Source organism: Cydia strobilella, chromosome 10 (genome assembly GCF_947568885.1).
Source record: "Cydia strobilella chromosome 10, ilCydStro3.1, whole genome shotgun sequence".
In the NCBI taxonomy this organism is placed as follows: domain Eukaryota; kingdom Metazoa; phylum Arthropoda; class Insecta; order Lepidoptera; family Tortricidae; genus Cydia; species Cydia strobilella.
In genome coordinates, this window is record NC_086050.1 from 16,360,263 (window position 1) to 16,384,186 (window position 23,924).

The 23,924-nt window shown below is 37.1% G+C and overlaps 1 protein-coding gene and 1 long non-coding RNA gene across 2 annotated transcripts in view; one reads left to right on the forward strand and one right to left on the reverse strand.

The window, feature by feature from the left end:
• LOC134744735 (uncharacterized) overlaps positions 1-23,924 on the reverse strand; it is a 581,044-nt gene that overhangs the window by 112,602 nt on the left and 444,518 nt on the right. The window lies entirely within an intron of this gene.
• On the forward strand, positions 4,395-9,403 carry LOC134745041 (toll-like receptor 6). The gene has a single exon (XM_063679013.1). The coding sequence runs from the start codon at positions 4,615-4,617 to the stop codon at positions 8,629-8,631; it is 4,017 nt and encodes a 1,338-aa protein (XP_063535083.1). The 5' UTR covers positions 4,395-4,614; the 3' UTR covers positions 8,632-9,403.

Here is a 23,924-nt window from a genome sequence, read left to right on the forward strand (position 1 = left end):
TCACATTTTGTCTTTGCAAATGCCATGCAGAGTTAGCTTGGTTAGTACCTATTTAACTTTAATGTTTCAATTTTGATCTCTTGATTTCGACCTAATATTTTGGCTATAGTATTTTTCAAACAGCTTGGGTACGTTGATAAATGTCATCTCAATACAATTTTGCGTTTTAACGTTATAAATTGTATGGAGATGACACCTGTCACCGTACAGATTCCTTCGTTAGTCTTCTTGATAATGGACATTTTACGTTTTACGAAACAAACTCCTGCGTTTTATAGAACCCGTACCAAAAGGGAAGTAATTTTTGAGAAGATCCTTAGAAACTTTTCTTATCTTTATATAGGAAGTCAAAACGTTTGTAATATTGAAAAATTAAAAGCCTATTTAATTGATAAGGCATTCTTTACCGTTAGAAAATTTTGCAGTAAATCTAACAAATGATTTTCATAAATATAAACATTCGTCTGAGTTTTAATGATTGTTTTTTTGGGACATTTGTATTTAGTCTTATTATTATTATTTATTATTTTCTCTATCTGGTTATGTATTTTTAATTTAGTGCTAGTTGTATATATTTTTTTTATTTCAAGGTTTTTTTTTAAATACTACATCGGTGGCAAAGAAGCATACGGCCCGCCTGATGTTAAGCAGTCTCCGTAGCCTATGACGCCTGCAACTTCAGTTATAGCGCGTTGCCGACCCTAACACTCCGCCCCCTCGTTGAGTTGATGATGTTATTGATGTGTTATTTCGACATTAAAGATATTGAAATTTAAATTTAAAATTGATTCGATAACTGTAAATGTCATGACAACAAATGGCCACATTCAGACCATTCATACATCAGTTGCGGGTTAATAGTTACATGATATAGGATTAAGCGTGCTACTGTTAGGTACCAGCCCTTGAATTTAGATTTTAATGCAAAATATTATGCTAAGGATTTTTACTTTAAGTTATTCATAGTCCACGATTTTTTTTAAATACCACGACAAGCATACGGCCCGCCTGATGGTAAGCAGTCACCGTAGCCTATATGGACGCCTGCAAAACCAGAGATATTACATGCGCGTTGCCGACCCTTTAAAAACCTGTACACTCCTTCTTTGAAGAACCCCATACTGTAGCCCCTCGGGAAAACCTTAAGTTTTGACTGTCAATTTGTCAAAAATTGACTAAGTTGACTTTTTCAGGGCATTGCAAAAAGACTCATATCAAAAAATTCACGAAAAATAACGCTTTAAAAAACTCCGTTCCGTGGTTCCGTACCCAAAGGGTAAAAACGGGACCCTATTTAACTAAGACTCCGCTGTCTGTCTGTCACTAGGTTGTATCTCATGAACCGTGATAGCTAGACAGTTGAAATTTTCACAGATGATGTATTTCTGTTGCCGCTATAACAACAAATACTAAAAACAGAATAAAATAAATATTTAAGTGGGGCTCCCATATTTTTTTGCTATTTTTTTGTTTAATGGTACGGAACCCTTCGTGCTCGAGTCCGACTCGGACTTGGCCGGTTTTTTTTATAACAAAGGCTTTGACGTCGCTTGATCGTTCATGATAAGATAAGCTGTATTTAATTAAATGAGTATTAACGATTTATTTTAAAACAAAAGAAAGGATTGCGACAGATAACACTTTTACTGCAACGTAAAAAATTACCCTTGCACACAAATGCTTTGCCTACTAACGTGTCATGTCATGACAAGTCGTCAATGAATTTGCTATCTATCTATTAGTACCTTTCCTTTCATTACCAACCAAGTTCAAACCATTATCAGCATGTACCAACGGCAACACATTATGCCTAACATATTTGGGGCATTTTCTATGAAAAGGGACCTTATTGTCGATGGCGCTTACGCCTCACAGCGTCGCGCGGCATTATATTTATATCGGAGCATCGTTAATAATGGCAAAGAGGATATAATAAGATAGAGCGGTACTGTCATAGTAAATTTTGTAACCGCTGTAAATTCACTGCCATCTATCGACATACTTTAAAACTAAAAATGAACATTTATAAAAATACAATAAAATATATTTAAATATGGATAAATGATTTTTTTATCTGCATTAATGGCGTAAGCGACATCGACAATAGGGTCCCTTTTTATAGAAAATACCACATTTAAACTGCGATGACGTCATGGTGAGTAATTTGTCAGGTCCCACAGATAAGGGTTATCTCATTATCTGGCAGGTAGACGAACAAAGGCATCGTACGCAAGGGATTATGCACTTCCGCGCGTTGTGTCATCGTCTGTGCAATAATCTCAAAATAACACTGATAAGAGTATGAATATGAATCAAGTCTATCTAGAAATATTTTTTGGAACAACACACATTCTGTCTGTTTATGTTATGAACACTATATTACGTCTCCGGCAAGCTCGGCCGAATTTCACCTTCCCATACAAACGGAGTTTCATTCTCATTTGAAAACTACGTGTTGGATTGTAATGAAACTTTGCACGTACAATGACATGAGTTATATCTAGGTCTACAATTAGTTAATATAACTCTAGTATATAAAACAAACGAAATAGAGCAAAAACAAGTTTTGTATGAAAAACTTAATTTAGCTGTATTTTTGTGCCTATTGTATCTGAACTTACATAGACTAATTACAGACTAGATATACCTTATCTTATTGTAAGTACAAAGTTTCAGAGCAATCTAGCTAGTAGTTTTAAAATAAGAGCGTAACTACATTTATAATTTAAAACTAATACGGGACTTAATCGCGTACAAACTTACGTTTAATTATGGCCTGACGTTTCGAACGTGACGTTACGTTCGTGGTCACAGGCAGTCGGCAGACTGGCGAGGAATAAACGTAAGTTTGTAAGTACGCGATTAAGCCCCGTATTAGTTTTAAATTATGAGTGAAAATCGTGTTAGTTTAAATCTGTAACTACGTTTGTATGGAAAACCGAGCGTGCTGTGCTGGGGACTTAAGATGAGATCAGTTCCAGCAAAGATGAGTCAATTGTTAACTTTTTAATAAGATTATTATTTACAACGACGGGACTTAATCGCGTAAAATAAGTTTTAAATTTACCTCCGACGTTTCGAGGACGGCGTTGTCCCATCGTTGTAAATAATAATGAGTAAAAATCGTGAAAGTTTAAATCAGTGTTTTTAATAAGATGCTTTAAGGTTTTATATAGTTTTAAGGTTTAGGTACTAAAATGTCTATCGTTTTGCGTCCATTTTAAACAATATCTAGTCTGGTTACGGTAGGTATGTACATAGAGTAAAGTTTGACATGTGATGGCCTTTGGCCTATAATATATAATAAGTATATAGTTATATGAAAAGTCTACATTATAACTGTGATTATAACATGTATCTGACATCATGATCATGATGATGTATGTGTGTCTACATGTATCTGAACCGTTAGATATAGACGATACAGTGTTATAGTTTTAAGATGTAGATAAAATAATTATGTGTGATCCTATTAAATAGAAATAATGTGTTGACATGTAAAATACTTCTATTTTATCAATAAAAGTTTGATTGATTGATGTACATACCTACATAACATGAATTTGTTTGAATTGCAAAGGATACCTACATATTATATATAATTATCTATAATTATAATGGTATAAGTACTCCTAAGAATATTTTCTACAATTTAATCGGGAGTCCCGATTCGGGACTTCTCGGCGCCCCACTTAGCGACAGAGAGTTAGGACAGTTTTTATTTCTAAGTTTTCCTTTATATATTTTTTTATTTGTGTTGCGTTATTGAGAATAAAGGTAATATTGTTCATAAATCTGCCATAAATAAATAAAAAGATGTCTCAGGTAGGTACAAGAGTAAGTTCAACTGAACTAAGCACTTACTAATTTTAATTATTAATTTACTTAAAAATCCATGAGAAATAACGAACCAAAAGTAAGTAACCCGTCACCCGTTGACCACGAACGCTGTAAAGAGTTCGAAACGTCGGGATGTATTATAAATTCAATATACGCGATATAATCCGTTTTCATAGTTTTATTTCATGAGTAACTATCGCGGTAACCGAAGACAATATCAAAAGTAAGTGATTAACTGCCTACTGTACTAATTTGATGTTGCTCTATTTGTAAATTGTACTAGAACTAGTCAAACCAGTTGTCTAAAAAGGAAAAGAGCATCATGCAAAACCACATCCAGCTAATCACGACGTAAGAAAATAACCTATTGTCCTCACTTTTCAGTGGCGACTCTATTGAAATTTTGATTAAAGAAATACAAACAAAGTACCGCCATGTTTATAAAAGCTCGCGAAGCTCGCTTCTGTTCATGCCAATCTTGCGGCCAGCAACTTGTTGCCGTTGTGAACTTTTAAGAAAAACGAGAGGTGCGCATCGAACCTCTCTGTCGGGGGAGGAGCGAGCGAGCGGGGAGCCGGCCGGTCGCTCAACTCGCCGCACGCCGTCACTCAGTCGATGCCCACTCGCCGTCGGGAGCGGTCGCCACGCTTCTCCGCACGGCTCGTTATGTGTACTTCGTAACAAGTTTGACGGGAAACTCGTGAAGTCGGAAAATGTGCGCGTCAACAAACCAAGTGACGATTTGAATTGAGTGACAGTTGAAAAGTGTTAAAAATGTTGTCAATGGGATTATTGGCGGTGGCCGTCTGGAGTTGGACGTGGTTGGGAGTCGGCGGGGCCTCGCTGACGAGCCGGGTGGCGGAGGCGCCGCAGGAGTGCGAGTGGCAGCGCGTGTCCGGCGGGCCTGGCGAGCCCACGCGCGTGCAGCTGGCCTGCTCGCTGCGCACGGCCGCCGGCGCCACCGACCTGCTGGCCGGGCTCAGCGCCTCGCAGGCGCAGCGCATCACCGCGCTCGACCTCCACTGCACCGATACGCTCTTCTTCGAAAGCTCGCTCGACGTCGGCAGAAGAAAAGAGGAAGGAACCGAACTCCTCTCCCGGTTTCACAATTTGAAAGAACTGAGAATAGAATCCTGTAAGATACGATACGTTCCTTCGGCAGTGCTCTCGCCGCTAAGTGGTTTACGTGCGTTGAGCATACGGACTCATAACACGGATTGGTCTGCGATGTCAATGGAATTCCATCGCGATACATTTCGTGGATTGACCGATCTAAGATCGTTGGACTTGGGTGATAATAACATTTGGGTGTTGCCGTCGGAGATATTCTGCCCGCTGTACAACTTGAAAGAGTTGAATGTGACACAGAACAGGTTGCAAGACATCTCTAACCTGGGATTCTCGGACTGGGGTAACGGTCCAACCGCCCCCGGGAAATCATGCAATACCGTATTGGAAACGCTGGAAATGTCGCACAACGAAATTAGCGCGCTGCCAGATAACGGCTTATCGAGCCTGCGCGCTCTTCAGAAGTTGTTTTTGCAAAACAACAGAATATCTAACGTTGCTGATCGCGCTTTCGTCGGTCTCAGTGATTTGCAAATACTGAATTTATCTACAAATGCCTTGACTGGATTACCGCCTGAAATGTTCCAGTCCTCAAGAGACATTAAACAGATATATTTGAATAATAACTCACTGAGTGTGCTCGCACCTGGACTCCTGGAGGGATTAGATCAACTACAGATATTGGATTTGTCCGTGAACGAGTTGACTAGCGAGTGGGTAAACAGAGACACTTTCTCAGGATTAGTTCGCCTTATAGTTTTGAACTTATCCCATAACAGAATCACTAAAATTGATGCGCTGCTATTCCAAGATTTGAATAATTTACAGTTTCTAAGTTTGGAGTATAACAACATTGCGCGGATCGCAGATGGCGCGTTTTCTAATTTGAAAAATCTACACTCGCTCTCGTTGGCACATAACAACATTATCGAAGTGGACAGCAGCCATTTTTCGAACCTGTATGTACTGAATCAATTATTCCTGGACGGGAACCGAATAACAAAAGTGGACCTACGCTCGTTCGAAAACATAACGAAGCTCCACGATTTAGGCCTCAGTGGAAACCAGTTATCCGAAGTACCGGAAGCCATAAAGACGTTGAGATTCTTGACATCTCTGGACTTAGGCATGAATAGAATTACTAAAGTTACTACCACGCAATTTGAGGGTTTAGACGATTTATACGGATTACGACTTGTGGGAAATAAAATTGAGAAGATATCGAAGGACACTTTTGTCGCTTTGCCGTCTCTACAAATATTGAACTTGGCCTCAAATAACATTGATCAGATTGACGACGGAACTTTTGCGTCGAACCAACAACTGAAAGCTATCGGATTGGATGGAAACAAATTAGTGGATTTAAAAGGGATATTTACAAACACTCAGCCCCTTGTTTGGCTTAACGTATCAAATAATGAGTTGCTTTGGTTTGACTATAGTCACATTCCCTCGAACCTCGAGTGGCTCGACATGCATGAGAATAAAATAGAGAAACTGGAGGACACTTACGGCGTGAAGGAGTCTTGTAACGTGAAGATGCTCGACGTTAGTCACAATAAAATAAGAAGTATCGACGAATTCTCATTCCCGAGCAGTATTGAGACGGTCGTATTGAATAATAATCATATCGAAAAAATAAACCCCGGCAGTTTCCTGCAAAAGTACAACCTCAACAAAGTTATGATTTATTCAAATAAGATAAAAACACTCGAAGTCGGCGCTTTTGCGATATCAGCTGTTCCCGAGGAGAAAGATTTACCCGAGTTCTATATCAGCGAGAACCCATTTGTGTGCGACTGCACAATGGAGTGGTTGCAGAGAATTAACCAATTAAGTGACCTACGGCAGCGCCCGCGAGTAATGGATTTAGAAAGTGTAAGATGCTCTTTAACTCATTCACGAGCAAAATTGGACGTGCTTCTACTCGAGGTCAAATCTTCAGAGTTTCTGTGCGAGTATGATTCACACTGTTTCACTTTGTGCCATTGTTGTGACTTTGACGCCTGTGATTGCAAGATGACTTGTCCAGATAGGTGCTCGTGTTATCATGATCTCACTTGGAACTCCAACGTGGTCGATTGTTCGGCCGCCGACTACGATCACGTGCCGGACCGAATACCGATGGACGCGACCGAAATATACTTGGACGGAAACGATCTAAAGGAATTAGGCAATCACGTTTTCATTGGTAAAAAACGGCTCCAAGTTTTGTATCTCAATAACAGCAACATTAACACAATACAAAATAGAACATTTAACGGGATCGAGTCTTTAAGAGTGCTCCACTTGGAAAACAACAACTTGGAGGTTTTGAGGAACACTCAATTTACGCGGCTACAGAATTTAAACGAGCTTTACTTGAGCGACAACAAAATCAAAGTCATAGAGAATGATACGTTTAATTACCTGCCGTCGTTGGAGTTTCTGAACCTTGACAATAACGGGTACGTTGATTACATGCCGTGGCGAGTCATTACCGAGAACAACCCGCGCACTCGCGTCTCTGTCGACGGGAACAATTGGCTCTGCGATTGCAAAGACGTCGCTCAACTTAATCAATGGCTTATAAAAAAGTCAAAAGACACCGAAACCATGATGTGCTACTTCGCTCACGGCCAGCCTATGAACAAAACTATAGCGACCGTAGCGAAGGAATGCGTATCAGAAACCGCTACCGAAGAAACAGAGACCGAGACCCTAAAGCGATTATTCATTGAGTCGAATGACGGTGTAGAAAATTACATTCCATATATCGCGGTGGTACTCATAATAGCAATTATTCTTTTACTAATGTGCGCTCTACTCTTCATGTTCAGAGAGGACTTTAAGTTATGGGTGCACTCGAGATACGGCGTGCGAGTGTTCAGTTCCACGCCCAAAGACATGAACGACAACAAAAACAAGCGCTTCGGCGCTTTCTTTGTGTACAATCCGCGGGACGAGGATTTCGTGACTCGCGCAGTTAGTTCCGAGTTAGAAAACTCCGGACACTCGTTGTGTCTACAGCACAGAGACTTGCAGTTAATTGAAAGACGCTCCGGCGATAGTTTAGTGAGTGCATCGGAAAGTTCTAAGAGACTAATAATAGTGTTATCGATAAACTTTTTACAGCAGGAGTGGTACGCGGCCGAGTCGAGAGCGGCCGTACAAAGTGCTATAAACTCAGTGAACGTTAGACATCGGCGTCAAAAAATAATATTCCTAGTGACGACGGACTTGAGTGCCATAAACATAGATCCGGACTTAAAAGTGTTGCTCAAAACGTGTACAGTGATCGTGTGGGGGGAAATAAATTGTTGGGAAAAGCTAAATTTTCGGTTACCGGATGTGGACGTGACTTTGCCGAATCGGACGCTTCATAACGCTAATCATATGAAAACGGGGAATCGGGAAGGGTTCGGGCGGCACGGGAACTTGAGGTACACAGCGCCGCCTACGTCTCAGGATCCCTGGTACAAGTATGGGATGGCGCCGCCGGTGCTGATGATGTCGAGCCCCATGCACTCCACCAGTGCGAGCGCGGAGGTGTCTGCTCGCAGCACGGAGGACGAGACGTGCTCAGTGGCCAGCAGTGACGGCCGTCCTGACGGTCTACCACACCACCACAGCTACGTCTCCATCGACAATCATCAGTGCGAAGAACGGCCCTTGAGGCCCGTGCAACAAATACCCATGTCTAACACTAGGCCTAACAATATGCGAAAGACTTACTTTGTTTAACTATTTATAAATAGGAATCATGTAAATTTGTAAATATAGTTTGTAACATATTTAAAATAACCGACGATTAATTAAAGTACCTAAGCTGTATACATTTTAGTTAGCAAATGTTGGTGCTGCAATATAGCTATTCAGTGAACATTATAAAATTGTTTCTCATGGCTTAATAGTGAAGGAAACAGAATGACGGGAAATTTTAATCGTACCAATTTGTCGCATTTATAAATGTATTTGTACCTGTCAGCTTTATTCTCTCAACTTCGAAAAACCATTTTTGTTGTAGAGCCTAACATTCCTGTCTTTGTATTGAATAATGTTTGTAACTGGTAATGTAATGATCGTAACTGGTATTTTAAGGTTCCTGATTAATTTAATCCTGGTATAAGAAACAGGTTGTAACGATATTTGTGATAATGTTAGGTACTTATAATAATGTGGAAGACTACGAAATAAAGTGAGACGAGAATGTTGTAAAATAACAAGCATGTATAAATAATTTAAGGCGTGTGGTTGGATTGTTTCAAACATAATTGTATATAGAATGTTATGGAAAGATATAGAAATTTATGACTGAAGTGTATGTAGGCGGTATGTATGAAACAATTTAACCAGAGTTGTTAAAGAACTGAACTGTACCCTAGTCAATTGTAAATAGCTACTTTTATAGAAATAAGTACATAATTTGTGATGTAATTTTTAGCTAGACTATGAAAATTTTCGTATTTATTACGCTTCCAATCGCAGAGTATAAATAAAACGATATTTTATCTAATTCTCCGTATTTGATTGATAACATCCCGTTCACGTAGATATTTCAATAAGCGGTCGTTTCCTTTTTGTTTAAGATATGAAGTGGTAGTTTCGTAAAACTAATATTTCTCATAACGACGTGACGACATAACATCCCGAATTAACTAATAATAAACATATACGTTTCTTAAGTCCATAGCTTTATCTAGCATCAGCGGAGATGATTGAATAGAGTCTCAAAAAACCTCATCGGCATAGCTAATCAATTTACCGAATCGCTTTGTTCGCCCATCCACAGACAAATGTATAAATATTTATTTTTATCTAAAGTGATCGAGCTGGATAAGATCACGCCCTAGCCGGGTTGTTCATAAAGCTTCCCGACCTCTTCGGCGCAAGTGGACAAATTTGAGCGTTACCTGATATTATAGATGGATGCTATGCATCTGGAGGTCAATGTAAACTAGATATTACATTACCCCATCCATGAGGAGGAACTGTTATGTGAATAGGTGTGCTGGCCAGTACGATTTTAATTTAAAAAGCAGGCGCGACAGCGCTCGCGCCGGGCTGCAACCCGCTGCGAAACTATAAATCATGAACTGGCCAAGACAGATGAATAAACAACATTTTAATTGACTTTTGAGTACGATGTCTCTTCATCGTTACCTCCAAACTAGAGCACAACCGCCAGGTGATTCACGATCAAGATTAAAACCCTTAAAACTGTTTTCACCTTTCTAGTGTTTAATTCACAATTTAATAAGAAATGTGTAATAAAGTGCGACATATCACACTATCTCAATATGTGTTGATTTCCACATGTAAGGGTATACGTAAAGCGCTCCAAAGTAACATAGCTGCGCGAAGATCGTATAATTTAGTAATGAGGCTTATCAATTTCTTAACTCTTGGCTCGACCTACCACAGCGCATCCCATTTACGATCAACATGATGATGCTTAGAGTTAAATATTGTTTTTAAAGTAATACGGGACGGTTTGAGCGGTGATCCTAAATTAGTGTTACTCAAATTATTGCAAACAAAGGTTAGATTAGGTACCTACTCTTATTTTGAAGTACCTACAGTTTTTTGTATACAATTCCCATACAAATCAAAATGATGAATTCGGCTTTAGAAACCAAATAATGATTAGGTACAACAATTATACGTATAATGTTTTTGTTTCAAGTCATGTTGTAACACAGTTTAATGTATTTTCGAAATACGATATCCTGCTAATGACACAAACTTATGCAGTTCTCATCAATACCTACCTATCCTTGGTTGCTATTACTTACCATTTGTGTTAAGTTAAGTAGACTAATTTACTAAGCTTCGAAGGTTTAGTTTAGGCTTTAAGGTTTATAGGGTACTTTGGTTTTCTATTTGCAGCTAACTGTATTACCAGCATTACCGATACTACAAGTAAACATTTTTCCTCCACCAGCTCACGCCGAAAACTTCACCCGATATTAGCTCTACTATAATAAAAGAGCAAAATTAACCAATTTTTTTTTCGTTTTGTCACTTCATTAAAAGGTTTGCTTTGTATAACAACTACCACATTAGCAGTAGTCAGGACCCTGTTATTTGACTGAACTCGATTGGCTATGGCTATCTAGGTTAACTAGTGCTAATTATCAATCTCAGGCCATTGGCTGTTCACTTCAACCAGGAATGTTTATTGGTTCACCTGTGTAATTGCGTATAATTTGATTTGCTCTGTAACCACAAGCCGAATTTAATCATTATTAGGGTAGTTGACTGCTTAGTCAAATCAGTTTCTTTATTCGAACTGTCAAAACGATTAGCCACTACGGAGTCTATGAAATACAGAACAATAACGTCACGGTCAAGTTACCTACTCTTTATATTTCTTTCGGATTTATTAAATAGAAATTGTGCCTGAAAATAACTGTTATAAATAGGTTTTTCTAACATTTTTCTAGTATAGGTACTTTATTTCGGATATGGTGTGAAATAATTTATTTTAAATATAGTAAACATCCCTATTACTTTGTAATAAGCTGTCAGTTATCCGGGTGTTCTAACCCGTCAGAAATGTTCTCAAACCACACAATTTGTGTTTTGGATAAAGCCATCAGGAAAAAAGTTATTCTATTACAATCGTTTATGATGTGCACCTACGCTAGATTGTAAAAAGAAACATAACCAGCCTCTAACAAAATGTTTACGTGTCGGATATCAATATTGTCGTTATTACGAAGTTTAGAAGTCAACATAAATAATTTAATTGCCTATTGAATTAAGTAATAAAATGAATTTAAAAATAAAATGTACGCTGACATTATTAAAAAAACTATGTCAATAAAAAGTGATATTATATTCTTGCTAGGTGTTTCGGACAAAAAGTTTTTGTAATAAATGTGCCGTTAGGAATGCGAAATTTTAACGCCGCGCCGCGCCGTATGTTTATTACCTATGATATCTTTATTCATTTTCATAAATGCCATCAACGCGGTAGTAAACCCGTCTGCCGATAACATCACACTCCGTACTCCACGAAAAGCCAAAACGCTGTTTATAGGGACATAAACGTTTTAGAATCATAAACCAAAACCGATCTATTGTCCCCAAGCCTACGCTCGCGACGAAACTAATCGAGCGTCCGCTTTTTGTCTTAAGGACAGATATAATCAATTGTCACAAGGATTTCCCACCTAAGTTCAAATCTCGAATCCATTTAGAACGGGTTTGGATAGTCGACGCCTATAAACGATCGGGTATCATGTTACACGGAGAAAAAAGGTGATGAGTGTTCGACTTCGGAGAGTGTTGGCGCAAATGGATGGCCTGCATGTAGGGACACGGCTCGGTCACCGGTAGATTTAGATCCCGGCCCAGACTACACGACATTCGATATTCTGGCCCTAGGGCGATAATGTTAACGTTTAATTGAGACATTTCCGATACGTTGGCGTTTGGGAATAAATCTATTGTCCTTTTATAGACGGAACAAAGGCTTATGAATTTATCTATTGATATAACTAGGTGGAAATTGATGGAATCATGAGTGTACTATCTAATGTATACCTAATATGTATAAGATATAGTATTTCGCAGATTTGCTCTAACTGCACTGGTTTGTGGCTATGGTTTCAATTATATTATTAGGATCAGTCAGAAAACTGATATTTATGTTGTTAGAGTTAGACCAAGCTATGTTGGCAGCAAATTTTGATAGCTCAGACAGTGCAAGTGTTATTTAAACATCATAATGCCATAGAAGTTTGACGTTTAAAATAACACTTGCTCAATCTGGGCTATCCAAAGTGCTGCCAAGTTAGCTTGGTCTAACTACCTTAGGACTAAGTTATATGTAAAATGATTTCCATTTAATTATGTACATATTTACAGTTACGATTCCTTTCTGAAATCACAGCCCATAAAACTTGGGTGTTATGACACATTTCATTTCAGCGGATCTTTAGAGTGACATTGGAATACTTGCTTTCCGTACCTATGTCCTCGTTCCTCATATGTTATTATTGATGCAAAGATGGCGAAAACCGTATTCCACGAGTTAACAAGTTACAGACTGGCTATAGGCAAGGCAGCACGTTTGTAATTATTAGTCCGCAGCTGCTTCCGTCGGGGGCGGGGCTTGGCTTTTTTAAATAAATGTTCTGCTGTTATTGGTCGAGGGATTACAAATTTAAATTCACCAGGGATGTGTTGAGGGCGAGGAATGTAGCGCATATGTTGAGGTAATGAACTGTTTAGGTTGCGGTTTTTTGTCAATATTCGGAAATCAGATAGAGAATCACCTGCCTCCCTTAGGTGCCATTTGTACGAAACGCGCCAGAAGTTGTCAAGTGACTGGTCAGGTGACAAATGTTACCTTTCTTGTGTTGTTTCTTAAATTAACTGTAAATGGAAGACGGGTGATGACCGGTCGCGTCTGGACTTGGACTAATATTGATTCGGTTAAGTTACGTGTCCACTATAGGGTCCATTTAATCAGAACTTCAGTGCGCAAAGTAGATTCTTCTTCCTGTTTTTAACAATCTATTTAAAAAAAGTTTTTGTTCATATCGCCTGCTCTCTTCTTTAATGAACGTACTTATCTTATAAAACTTTCTCATTATAAAAGCAACTGTTATCTGTCTTGCATAAAGTCCAGTATTCAAACTAACGTCAAACACAAATTCATCATTTAGGCGTTAGTTGACTTCGCATCTTCACTGCTAGCATGAAATAATAACGGGCTGTTTTTAATTAACGTTTTCTTCATCATTATTAAAAATAGTGACGTTCAGCAAACAAGTCTATGTCTTGGCAGGTCTATTCTTGACCTCTTCTAGATTTGGGCAATTAATCCAGTGCTACCCTCTTGGGTGGTTTTTGAGATGGGATTGATAAGCGATTTCATTTTAATTGTTATCATTGATCAGTGAGCTTGAAACCCCTAATTTCTAATTTTAATACGTTTTTATACAGTGGGAACATCTGTTGGCCATTAGTCATACAAATCCTGGCATTAAGGAGGAATTTTTATCTTTGATTTAAGTGGATGGGGTGTGGGGTAACTCGGGTTTTGCGCAGGTATTTTTAACCAGTTTTTTAATAGCTATGACACATGTTTTATAGACGTGGATGATGATTAGATGTTTTCTGTGAGAATATACTTAAAAGATATGCGCTTTAATCTTTAAAGATAATGTCGTTAAGATAAATAACCGCGTCAATTGACGTAGTCGTAGTTAGATAGGTCATTCAACATGTTTGATACTTCTTACCTAGGTAGTATAGCATTATATTAGTATTAGTAGTAGCATTATGCCCTTATTATGCATTATTTATTATGCCCTTTAAAGTCATACCTCTGGAAAAGCACAGGCATCGATTTAGCATCTATAAAAAATGTCTAAACTTAATAAATGTTTCTTAAACTTTATTAATCGATTATATTGTGTTGTAAGTTCAAGTCCGTTACACAGATTGACCTATCATCAAACTAAGCAAAGCATGTAGGTACTATGGATACAAGGCGCCTAGAGTTAGACCAAGAAAAGTCTGCAGAGATTTTGAATTTTGACAGAGACGCAGTGCCCGTGTTATTTATACGTCATAATTTCATAGAAGTTTGACGTTTAAAATAACACCTGCGTATGCTGTCAAAATCTCTGCAGACTTTTCTTGGTTTGACTCTATATAAATAAACAAGTTTTGGAAACAAATCAAATTATTTTATTAAATATTATGTTTTTTTAAGTAGTCACACTACTATATATACATTATAAACTATAAATAGATGTCATATATTAAAGAATAAGTCCGGCCTTCACCACTGGAGGGCTTCGTCACTTTTTCTTTAATATATGACATCTATTATAGTTTATAATCTATATACATACTTTAGAATACTTTAGATTAATCAACATTTAGAAATAATAGGTACAGTCGGTTCCCTCACATAAGTAGGTATCTATTTTTCTATTAGTATGGCGACGTGGGTACTTAAGTTGGGGCACCGACCATACCCTTACCGGGATTCGAGCCCAGCATCTCTAATTTCGTTGGGTAGTGACTGTTGGTACTGTTGTTTGGTAGTGATAGTGACAGTGACCAACTTAACTATTATCTGAATGACCTTGACCAAATAACTGTGTTACAAGTTACTTAAATACCTAAACGGTGATACTATAACTCAATACGATACTACGGTGATACTATATATCTGAATGTCGTAGTTCCGAGACAAACTATTTTTATAAAGAAGAAAAAACACAGACAAACCAAAGAGAGCACTGGTATTAATATTAATATTTAATTACATATTGAAATTGTGCGCCATAGTTGTACTGGGCTATTAGTTGTATAATTTTACGGTACGAATATAGGTTAGTAGTGTTTAGCGGCCAGCGAGATGCTCAACCTGCCGGGGAAAGCTGTTCTGATGCACCGTTCACTACTACGAGTATAACAAATTAATAATTCCCTGCCGAGTCCATCAATGATTACATTACAGCGCATCTCGACTCTTGACATTATTTTAACCTCTAGCGTCCCACCATCCTAATTATTTAATGGAACAGAATTGCTTTTTCTTTTATTTCGTTCGATTAAACAAAACTTCCCTAACATCATGGGAGAGAGACTAAAGCTCACAGACTCCGTTGGTTCGGGCATCTTGAATGGATGAAGATCGGAAAGTGAAAAGAGCATACCTGGGCTGCCCAGTAGGAAGACGTCCTATCGGATGCTCCAGGTATCGCTGGTGCGAACTTCGAGTCACCAATTGGCGAGTGTCGGAGGACAAGTCTCAATTTGGGTAGCTGAGCCAACGGAGTAAGTAAGTAAACAAAACTCATTCTATATTCTAATACCATTGGTTCAAATTTGATGGCCAAATTCTCCTAAAACTGAATACCTAACTGACTACGGAGATAATTTCTTTTATTTGGTAAACTTTTTGCTCGTTAAGTAAAGTAAATTTATATAAAAATAATTAAAATTGTATCTTATTTCTTCATTTTCATTTGATACTTATTACAGATATCAAATGGCAAAAAAAGATAAGATATTAATGAGAAAATCTGACATGTGGCCCCAACAATACAATACTATTTTAAAGTACCACTCGTCCTAACAAGCCACAATAAAAAGGTTAGAGAAACCCCGCCATATGTGATGACTGGGGTTGCACTTGTCAAAAAATAATAATTGGCTTGAATTAAATATTATGCTGATACGCAGACTGTGATGTGCCCCCTCTTGTTATACAATAGTTCATTAAAATGACCCAAAGGAAGATTAGGGCAAGGAACCTAATATTAAAAGATATTTAGGGTTGGGTATGTCTTTGATCGAAAGTTGTTTTTGACGGCACGTCATGATTATGAAGTAGGTAAGGACTATAAAAGTAAATGTAGAATTGGCTACCAATTCAAAATAGTATTTTTGGAACTATTTTTTACTTGTAACATTTTACTACTAAGTTTTTTTTACGTTACTTTCAATATTATTTTTATTAATTTAACCTGGATTAAGATACCCAATTGAAAAAAATAAACTGTTCTTGGGGATAAGATGGGGTTAAAATTAGGCGTGTAGTGTAGGTATCAAATATTAGGTTATTATTATTTTCTCTTTCTTTCATAAATAATGTAAATTATTAGAGATTTCTAAATAGATGAATCGAATTAATTACAAATCGTCCTCGCGGCCCACGTCTTCATTTGGTCAGGATCAGTTTATTACGTGAATTGTACTTTTAATTTTCGACATTAGATCCCGACGCCGCCCGTTCGCAACGCTCCAGTGAAGTTAATGGCGTAGCTGACGTCTCATGATGTGATAATAATACGTTTAGGAAGTATATTTGTTGTACTTCTGTCATAATTTGGTCCCTTCTTTGTTACAAATGTATATAATTATGTTAATTTTGTTAGGAAGCGATCCCTCCACAGAGAATTCTTATGGGCTTTCCGCCTTATTAAAATTATTATTAGTCAGTCGTATCCCACTGGCTGGCCCTTTTCTTTCTGAGGTTTAAAGGAAAACATATTTTAATTTAATTGTTTTAAATCAAATATATTTTTCCTAATATGGCCTCCTCCATGTCTTGTTGCGTTATAATAATCGGTTCTAGAGGTAGGCTTTCCTTTTTCAGCCACTGTCAGCAATCAGTCCAGTGGATTTTAGGATGTCCCACTCTAAGCAGTAACTAAGTAATAAAAGTGAACCAAAGCTATTTTTTATTATAAATAATACTAAACACACTATACTTACTATGTGAAGTTTTTAGCTACATACATAATTATCTATCATCTTTGCAAAATGGACCAAAAAACTTCAACTGATTATTTTGCTCTACCTGCTGTAATTCTACATACATTCGGTTTAGCCCATGGTTGAGTGGTAGAGAATGCCTTCTGGCATTAAGTCCGCGATTTGTACTCTTCCTGTATTGTGCAAAGAAGTTTAAATAAATAAAATACATCTTAAAATAAAATATCGATAAATCAAGTTATACAGACATATAATAAAATGTTTATTTGACCTTAATAACTTTTTGGTACAATTTTTACCTGTTGTAAATATATCGTATAAGCACGCTTGAAATAGATAAATTTTTATTTTATTATTCTTGCATTGTAGCTATTCGCATAAAGCTGCAATGCTCCGGGAGCATATTCTCAAATATGAAACATGATACCAATTTGATACAATAGTGAATGCGTCTCGTCGCTTCGCATAGATATGATTGAGAGCAGCTGAACATTTGTGTCATTAGGCGCTTTAACACAAACTTCTGAAGTTCTGTTTTTCTAGAAGTACATATTCATATTTTAGTGCATTTTATACCATTCTTCTGATGTTTTCGAGTCATCCTGACTTCTACCTCTACGAAATACATATACCCAAGTATTCCGCCCTCGAGTTTTACGGTTGTGCTTAGATACATGTCAGTTACGGTCTTTGAATTACGTAATTAGAGGTTTTTGGACATAAGCGATAACCTGTCCCCTATTTGATAAAGGGCCAACTAATATAATTCATAAGTAATATATTATTCTCTTTATAGGTGAAAATGTAGATGTATCAATTTGATATTTCGCTTATTGCAGGTGATGCAACCGGTTTAGCCATGGAGGCATTTTCGAGGAGGGCGGTATCTAAAAGTTAACATTTATTGACAAAGGTGAACCGAAGCTAGCGGTATTACAGTAAATTTTTCGTATTTAATACAATACAAAATAGTTGAATTAAAACACATGTTTCTTGGTGAAAACAAACATTCTTCGTAAATGGTTACGGTCTCATTAACTCTCACGAACTCGATTAAATGTTCAACCTCATTGTGATCGAGCTCAAATCTGCGGATCGAGAATAAGAGGGCGTCGTGCTACTAATTAGCTACGAACCTTTGATTAAGCACTGCCAGAGTGAAATATTTATACGTCACGTATGTCGTTAATGCGTTAACAACCCCAATTTTATAGCGTTCCCGTTGTGACCTTTACGAAATGTTACTGGCGTATTAATAAAAAATTGGTTCGGTTATCAGCCAGTATTTAATTGCGTGCACTTGCCGGCCGCCCAGTAAAAAAATCAATTAATAACAAGTGGCCACGACTGCCCGTGGAGCACAAAAAGACTTAACTACTCGCTAACCCCATTTTAGTTCGTCGTTTTGTCAAGCGCGCGACCTTCATACAAACATGTTATTATTGTGCGTACGGCACCCTAATTCTTTACCCCATAAATGAAGTGCACATTTGGTAACAAAAGGATAAAAAACGAGCATAAAAAGCATCCGCGGTTATCTATTAGTATCTAGTTAGAATATGTACAGATGTTACAAATAATAATCCCGCAACGTGTGCCTTGGGCACGAAGGGAACGGTTGAAAAAATATTTCTGTTACTGAAAAAATATCTTACCTGTTAAGTTTGAGACAGTAGGAATTTGTTCCGTTAAAATAAATAGACGGAAATAGTTTTAAGTGTGGATTTACATTTTTAATGTTGACATATTGGCTTTTAGTACCGTTCTGTTGTCACGTTAAGCTCGGGTTTTTTCCATAAATTCGGTATTAAGTTTCTTCGTGACTCGAGGGTAGACAAGCCACCCTCTGTAGACTACAGTCTCGTTGTTCCTGTTGTTGAAAAATCTTTGTTGTCTGTGACTTTTGTGAGCCATGCCAACTTGTTAGTGTTAATGCGATTCAACAAAAAATCTTAATAATGATTAAATGCGTTTCTAATCTATATATATAAATAAAAAATGTACAAAAATCCCATTTTGTGTTGCTTTGTTGTAGATTTTTCCATAATGTAATTATATACCGATATTAAATATATAAATATGAGCTTTATACAGATACTAAAATACTTTTTTCTAAGAATATGTACTGCCATTTAATTTTAAGGAAGTACACTCTATTCCTTTATGCAACGAAAGGTTCTAATTTCCAATAGCTTGCAGAAATAGGATCTGCATGAGACTCGTTTTAATGACTCGTGTAGGTAGTTTAATTAACAATAATAGGTATTGTCAAACATTCATGTTTAACTAAACTTACCTAAATGTCATTAATTAATTTATCTTTAATTGTAAAGTAAATTTAACTTTATCATCAAAATCTTTATCCGTATCGTCCCATTTCATTTCTTACCCAATTTTAAGAATTATTTGTTGCATTTTCGGATCCATAGTCTTTTTCAGGAAAAAATGTATTACCCTTTGAACCATACGACTAAAACTGTCTATTTCTGGACGAATAAATTGCAGCATTCAACAAGTCGCACGGCTCTCATCAAACTTAATAAGTAGATACGCAGAGTATCACGTTACCACGACAAATAACACTGAACGAGAATAAACAAATGCAGTAACAAGTTGTCGTTTCCTGTTTGAGGATGCCCATCTGCGACCTTACGTGTACAAATCGCGCTTAAAAATATCACATTACGTTCTTTATATCGCGGATGTTCAGCGTTTGGGAGATTAAGGGGCGCTCTTTTGGGGTTTTTTCGTACGTATTAAGGGATATTAAATGACTGCGGCTGAGGCCAATTAATGCTCAGTATTGCTCAGAACACAATGGATTAGGATGGGCGTGTTTGAGTTCCGACCGGAAAGGCTCGATGGTGAATCACAAATCACAATCGGGTGTAACATGAGACCACGGAGAGACCCACCTGTATATGGCACATTTTAAGTTTTAACATCGACTTGAAGGTATTAAACATGTATGACTCGCACAGGTTTATACTCCCTTTTAGTATTGATTGGTAGTGTTCAGAAGCGGCTAATGAATGAGTTTTTTTTTTGCAGAAACATTGCGCTTTTGGCTCTGCCTTCAAATTTATCGTTCAATATTGTGTATTGATGTGAGAATCTCCTGATGTTTTTGTTCCGTAAACTTTTAAAATATCATAGATTTGAGGTTGGGATGGAAGATCCATTGCTAAATATTCGTAAATTCCAATATTTTTTCATTGAAAATAATTTTTTTTAAATAATATTGCTTGGGTGGGTCTCTATTAACTTAATAGTATTAATAGTATTAAGCGCTACTTGCACCATTCACTAACCCGGGGTTAACCGGTTAAACTTGGAGTTACCGTGGTTACCAGTACAATTTGACACTGGGTTAATGGTTTAACCGCTTAACCCCGGGTTAATGGTTTAACCGCTTAACCCCGGGTTAGTGGGATGGTGCAAGTGGCGCTTAGTGTTATAACAGAAAAAGAGATATGTAACTAAAAATTCGACCAGGGCCCTTATCATACGCATATAAGAGGTTAATTAGAAACCTTGATACAAGTCTGTAGACGCACAAGATAGCTTTGGAACGCTGAAACTTCAACAAAGCGCCGGTAACTAATGAACGAGCTTTCAGGCTTCAGCCGACGAGTCAGTGCCGGATGTCGCCGCGAGAGGGTGTTAGGTACAAACGCTAACAATACCCGTCTAGTTTCAGAACGACGTGTGTGTCACGTTATCTTGTATAGTCGAGTTCATAAATATGTGTACATTTCTTCGCCTTAATACATTGCAATATGGTGGAAAAAATGTATACATATTTATGAATTCGACTGCACGTAAAAGTACCCTGCGAAAGGTCCTATTCAATTGATAAATGAAATGATTTTATATCGGTTAATTTGATAGCGGCCATGAAAATTTAGGGAATAGTAAAGGAAGGTTAAACATGTTTTTGCGCTTTCAATTATTTTGAAATAAAAAAACTCATGAACCCGCCTCCAAAAAGGCACTCCAATACAATCAAATTTACGCTCTTATAATAACCGGCGTAAATAAATAAAAACATAAATTAAAATTTATTGTATGCAAAAATTAAGATGAATATTTACGTCACATTATTGTATGGTATTAGTTTTCGTTGCTAAAAATTACTGTAGATACAAAAAAATAGAAGTTGTGTATGTATATGTGAAATCTCGGTCTAATTTATTTATTTCTTTGTATTACAATTTCGAGTAACGAAAACGAGTACCAGACATAAATATATACAATGTTACTTGAATCTTCACGTAACATTATACAGTGGAAACTGGATAAGTGGAACCTGGGTTAGTGGAAAACCTCTTTAAGTGGACCCAAGGTCTCGGTTCCAGTCCCTTGGCAACGAATTACCTCTATAAGTGGAATTTTGGGACCTCTATAAGCGGAATCAATTTCTTCGAAAATTTCTTATTTTTACCTTACATATTTAATAAAAGATGATTGTTTAAGTCTTGATCTTATATTTGACCATAACGTGACCTCTATAAGCGACATTACTAGCATCCACAACGTTAGCGAGAGCCTCTGTAAGTGAGAAAACGTTTTATTTGAACCTGGTTAAGTGGAAAACTGGATAAATGGAAAACCTGGATAAGCGGAACTAAACAGCCGGTCCCATGCGATTCCACTTATCCAGTTTCCACTGTAACAGAATGTCGTGTTAAATTGAGAGCGTAACACCGATTGTTTGGTTTGGCGCGGTATGCCTAGGCAAGTGGATTAATTGTGACGTCACAAAATGCGTTTCTCATACTTCATAGCAATTAAGAAGATGCCTTTTCATTGCTAATGTCACTCATAGGTATTAAAACCATTATTATGAAACATTTACGAAACGATAAACAATATTTTATTGCGGTTAATTATGGTACTCCAATACATAAAATAAACGTTTACTGAATTACACGTTTAAGAAAGTACTAGTAACATACACATTTCATTTTGAATATTTCAGGATTTTTATAAATATTTATTGTTTGTTGGGAATGTTTTACTTGTAAATGTTTTCAGCAGATGTTAGCCTTTTGTTGATCGGTATCATTATCTATCTATCTTGCGACCAAACTACAATCGCAGTTTGGCGAGGAATATAATTGTAAGAAAAATGTTGTGTACTTTGTGATAAGCAATAAAAACATTTTTTACATTATTTTTTTATGTCACTACTACAATTATCTTCAAGAGAATAAAACGCATTCAAGGAATTGTTATTAGCGGCGGCGTACAGAACTATTAAAAGAACCACCAATTTAATTTAATTTCAACCATAAATTACCAAAAAAATAGTTCATGACAATGTATGCTCAAGATAATTGCGAAATACTTATCTTTTTGCAGAATCAGCTCAGTCGTGTAAGATCGCAGACCAATTATGGATAGCAATTTATACGTGCAATGACATTCAATATATACAGGTGAAATATTTGGAGCACAGAACCGCTTAAGAACGTCGTAAGAGAGCTGTGTTTGCCTTACAAAATTACCTTTTTGAACACCAATTATCCCACCTTGTGGGGGGTTAAGCGTATCATCGTACCGACCTTTAATAGCAATCCTTAAAAGCGTATGTGTAATTACCTAATTTTTTACATCTCGACACTAGGAGGTCCTCGGGATGATACCTTTTATCGAGCTGCGTACGGAGGCCCATTTGTCTGCACAGCGAGGCACCTACAGTCCTCGTTAGAGGAACATTTAACCGGGTTTTGATGTTTGATTTTATATCTGTACCTCTGTTCTCAGTCTGTTACCTATTGTCGGAATTGTGATGGTTAAGGGTCATTTCTATCAGAACCACGACGTATGGATCATACAAATTGCATGCTTAACTTATTCGTGTTAAGATAATCCAAAGCTAATGATTACGCTGCACCCTTACTTGCGGGATACATATTTCCAGTATTTGAGACTCAAATAAGAAAAACGTGATACATAATGTACCTGGGTAGTTAACTTTTTAAGGCTTGTCCACAGAAGTGACCCTTTTCTGAAATGTGTTTGACACATATTTCGTGATTCTAATGAATAGTCTGGTCTTTTCTTTGTAATGTGCTTTCTCATACCAACCACCACCCACCACAACCACCACCGCAACCACTGAGGGCAATTTGTAGAATAATCTTAATAAGGAAATAAACAATTTTTCATTTTCATTTTTTCATACCGCAAATATGTCGCTCTCACAGGTGGTTGTTTAAAACTAAGTACGATTTAACACGATATTTTTTGCTGCATCTATATTTTCTTGTTCCAAGTTCCTACACTACTTGACTGCTTTATGTCTTTCTCTATCGTGATACTTATGTTATGACTGTTATGCACACACAATATTCGCTGTGGTAGGTATTTGCGCAAATACCGCTGCATTACTTTTTCTTGCTATGTTAAGCACCATCAACTTTTTTGACTAATAGGGAAAGGTGTGTTACGGCTTTTAAAAACACTTCAACATGATTGTACAGTGTGTCTAAGTACTCGTAACGAGTTGCATCATGACAGCTTAGCGAATCTCCACTCGTCCCATTTGGAAGAAATCGTGCACGACTTGTGTCACACTCTAAATACTTGAATGGTTTATATATGTAACACGAGCTTTGATTCAATGTGGGCCGAATTTATTTTGCTATCCATTTTTTTTCTCGACAGATTTTGACAAAATTTGGTAAGTTTGAAGAATTCTTCTTTTGGGGGAAACATTCACGAAATCTTTATTTTTGTAACATAAATGTTTGAACAGTTGAAATACTTTAAAACTGTAA

Excerpts from the sequence above, each read along its gene's own strand:
- LOC134745041 (XM_063679013.1), top strand. The coding sequence starts at position 4,615 with ATGTTGTCAATGGGATTATTGGCGGTGGCCGTCTGGAGTTGGACGTGG.